Source organism: Salvelinus namaycush, chromosome 34 (genome assembly GCF_016432855.1).
Source record: "Salvelinus namaycush isolate Seneca chromosome 34, SaNama_1.0, whole genome shotgun sequence".
In the NCBI taxonomy this organism is placed as follows: domain Eukaryota; kingdom Metazoa; phylum Chordata; class Actinopteri; order Salmoniformes; family Salmonidae; genus Salvelinus; species Salvelinus namaycush.
Window position 1 is genome coordinate 7,527,539 of NC_052340.1, and position 2,446 is coordinate 7,529,984.

At 48.6% G+C, this 2,446-nt stretch overlaps 1 protein-coding gene across 1 annotated transcript; it reads right to left on the minus strand.

Annotated features, from left to right (window-relative positions):
- Nucleotides 1-336: 336 nt before the first annotated feature.
- On the minus strand, nt 337-1,472 carry LOC120028241 (mRNA decay activator protein ZFP36L1-like). Its single transcript, XM_038973409.1, has one exon. It carries the CDS (start codon nt 1,333-1,335, stop codon nt 364-366), a length of 972 nt encoding a protein of 323 aa, XP_038829337.1. The 5' UTR covers nt 1,336-1,472; the 3' UTR covers nt 337-363.
- Between the last annotated feature and the right edge of the window lie 974 nt (nt 1,473-2,446).

Genomic DNA, 2,446 nt, shown 5'->3' on the forward strand with positions numbered 1-2,446 from the left:
GATTCATGAATTGCTTCTCAAACTGTCATTTACATGACTAGTTCACTTCTTACAACTGCAGGTGGCAGGAATGGAGGACTTCCAGTGGCAATAACACTGACTACACCATTTTCTTCTCTCCCAGATAGTCAGTGTAATGCAACTCTGGCACCTTGCCTTGCTGTCAACTTGTACCTCAAAAGTGTACAGCTTAATTTCGCTTGAGCTTAACTGAAGCACATTTATGTGTCAAGCATCTGCCCGTACAATACATTAGGTACACAATAGTATGCAGTCATGGTTCTTTAAAAAAAAAAAACACAAGTCTTTCAATGGACAAGACGTCACTGAGTGGTTGGGGAAGGTTTGAGGAGACCATCCTACCTAGAGGAAGAAGCTAGTGCTGCTGCAGCACTCGTCAGGCACTGACAGCTGGCTGAAGATAGGCAGCCGCCGACCAGACCCATCTGGACCAGAGGAGTCAGACCCACTGAGGCTGCTGGCTGAGCTGCCACACCCACCCTCGTGGTCAGACAGGGAGGTATAGGAGAGGCTCCTGGCCCTGAGAGCAGGCCCACAGGGGGGACTCTGGCTCTGCTGCAGGCCGCAGCCCTCTGATAAGGTACAGGGGTTGTGGGAGGGGGAAGGCACAGGGGACAGTCCACAGAGGGAACAGCCTGAGTCAGGAGAGGGAAGAAACTGAGACTGGAGTTCATGGGCCGGCTCAAAGACACAGTCCACCTCGGAGAAGGCGCGGGAGAGCAGGTCGGTGATGTCAGCTGAGGTGGGAGGGGAGACTGAAGGCACGAGGAGGAAGGGGTGGGGGAGGGAGTGCTCCAGGGGCTGTGGAGGGGCGGAGGGGAAGCCTCCGAAGCTGAAGCTCTGCCTAAGTAGAGGGGGTCGTCTGGTTCGGGGGGTTTGGGGACCAGGCCCAGGTCTGGCAGGACCAGGGCCCAGGTCATCCTCGTTGTTATGAACAAAGTGGCAGCGGATGCCGTAAGGACAGAAGCCAATGGTGTGGAAGGTGCGACAAGGCTCCGTCTTGTACTTGGGGTGTCTGTTGAGGTCACGTATCTCATCAAAGCCGTGGGCAAACTGGCACTTCCCCCCGTACTTACAGATGCCACTCTCGGCAAAGGTGCGGCAGAGTTCAGTCTTATAGCGTGAGGAGGTGGGAGACCCAGAGACAGGGCCACCAGTAGGGGAGGCTGGGGGCTGTTTAGGCTCTGTAGAGGCCCAGCCCAGGGTGCACGTGCTGGGCTCCACCATGCTGACCGAGCGCTCAGCCCAGAATGACATCTTCAATCTTGATGGGAGTGAGGCCTCTGTGTTCTGCCCCCAGTGGCTGGAGGTCATGGTTGCACTTTCTGTGGAGTGAGTAGAGAGGGCAGAGCTAGATGCAGAGAGGGAACATGGGGTCCAGGGCTTATTGTAACCAACAGGTCTCACTGGGAATGCTGACTGCTTGGATGTGTCCCGGAGGTCCAGGCTCAGAAGCTGCTGGATAGACAGTAAGAAAAGGGGGGGGGGACTGTTATACATTCATCTACATTTTCAAAACAAAAAGATAACATGGTCTGTTGTCTAAAGAAAACTAGTCAAGCCATGAACAGTATCTCATGTTAACTTCATCTGGAGGACCCAATTCTACATAAAAACAATGCCAGGAAATAGCAAAACCAAGGGAAACTTAGCACGTCAATAAACTGAGATAGGCCTTTGGAAAGAATAGAACTAACATGAGTATGTTAAACTTTGCAAGAATGATACTTTCAAATGCCCAAAGAAACAGCATAGTTCAACTCAGTCAACCATCTAGTTAAAGTAAGATTTACTTTGCAAATGGCCAATTTTGAATGTGCAAGAAAGGCTACTGTGGGTGACTTTAGCTAATGCAACTTCTCAGTTTTGCTATTACCGCTAGCTAGTTGCTTGGATTCAGTTAGTAAGTTAACAGAACGTCGTTACTATAGCTAGCTAATACTCTTTTGAGGCGCGCACAAAAACTAATTGAAATGCACGTTGGTTAATCTACACATGGATAAAATCAGCACTCCACGTTTAGCTTGTGCATTGAAAGCTTCAATTGTATTTTGGAAACGAATGTTTAGTTTAAGAGCAATCGATCTAGCATTAGCACGTTAACCACCAATAGTTTGAGTCATTTCTAGTGAAACAAGTTCTTAACGCACGTCAATTAATGACAAGATGCATTTGCTCAGCGTCACTAGCAGTTGCACGACTTTATGCATTGATTTGTAAGTTAGACGCAAATTGTATGCCATCTTTTCTAATAAACATAGCTAGCTAACAACATGATATCACGAACCAAAAGGTACCACACCACTAGCTGAGGACTAAACTTGCACATTGAAAACAAATGGCTCCATATTGCAGTTCCAAAATGCAGCATTGCAAATTCACTCACTACCGGTATTCATTCGAAATCGACTGGTTGGCAAGTTTA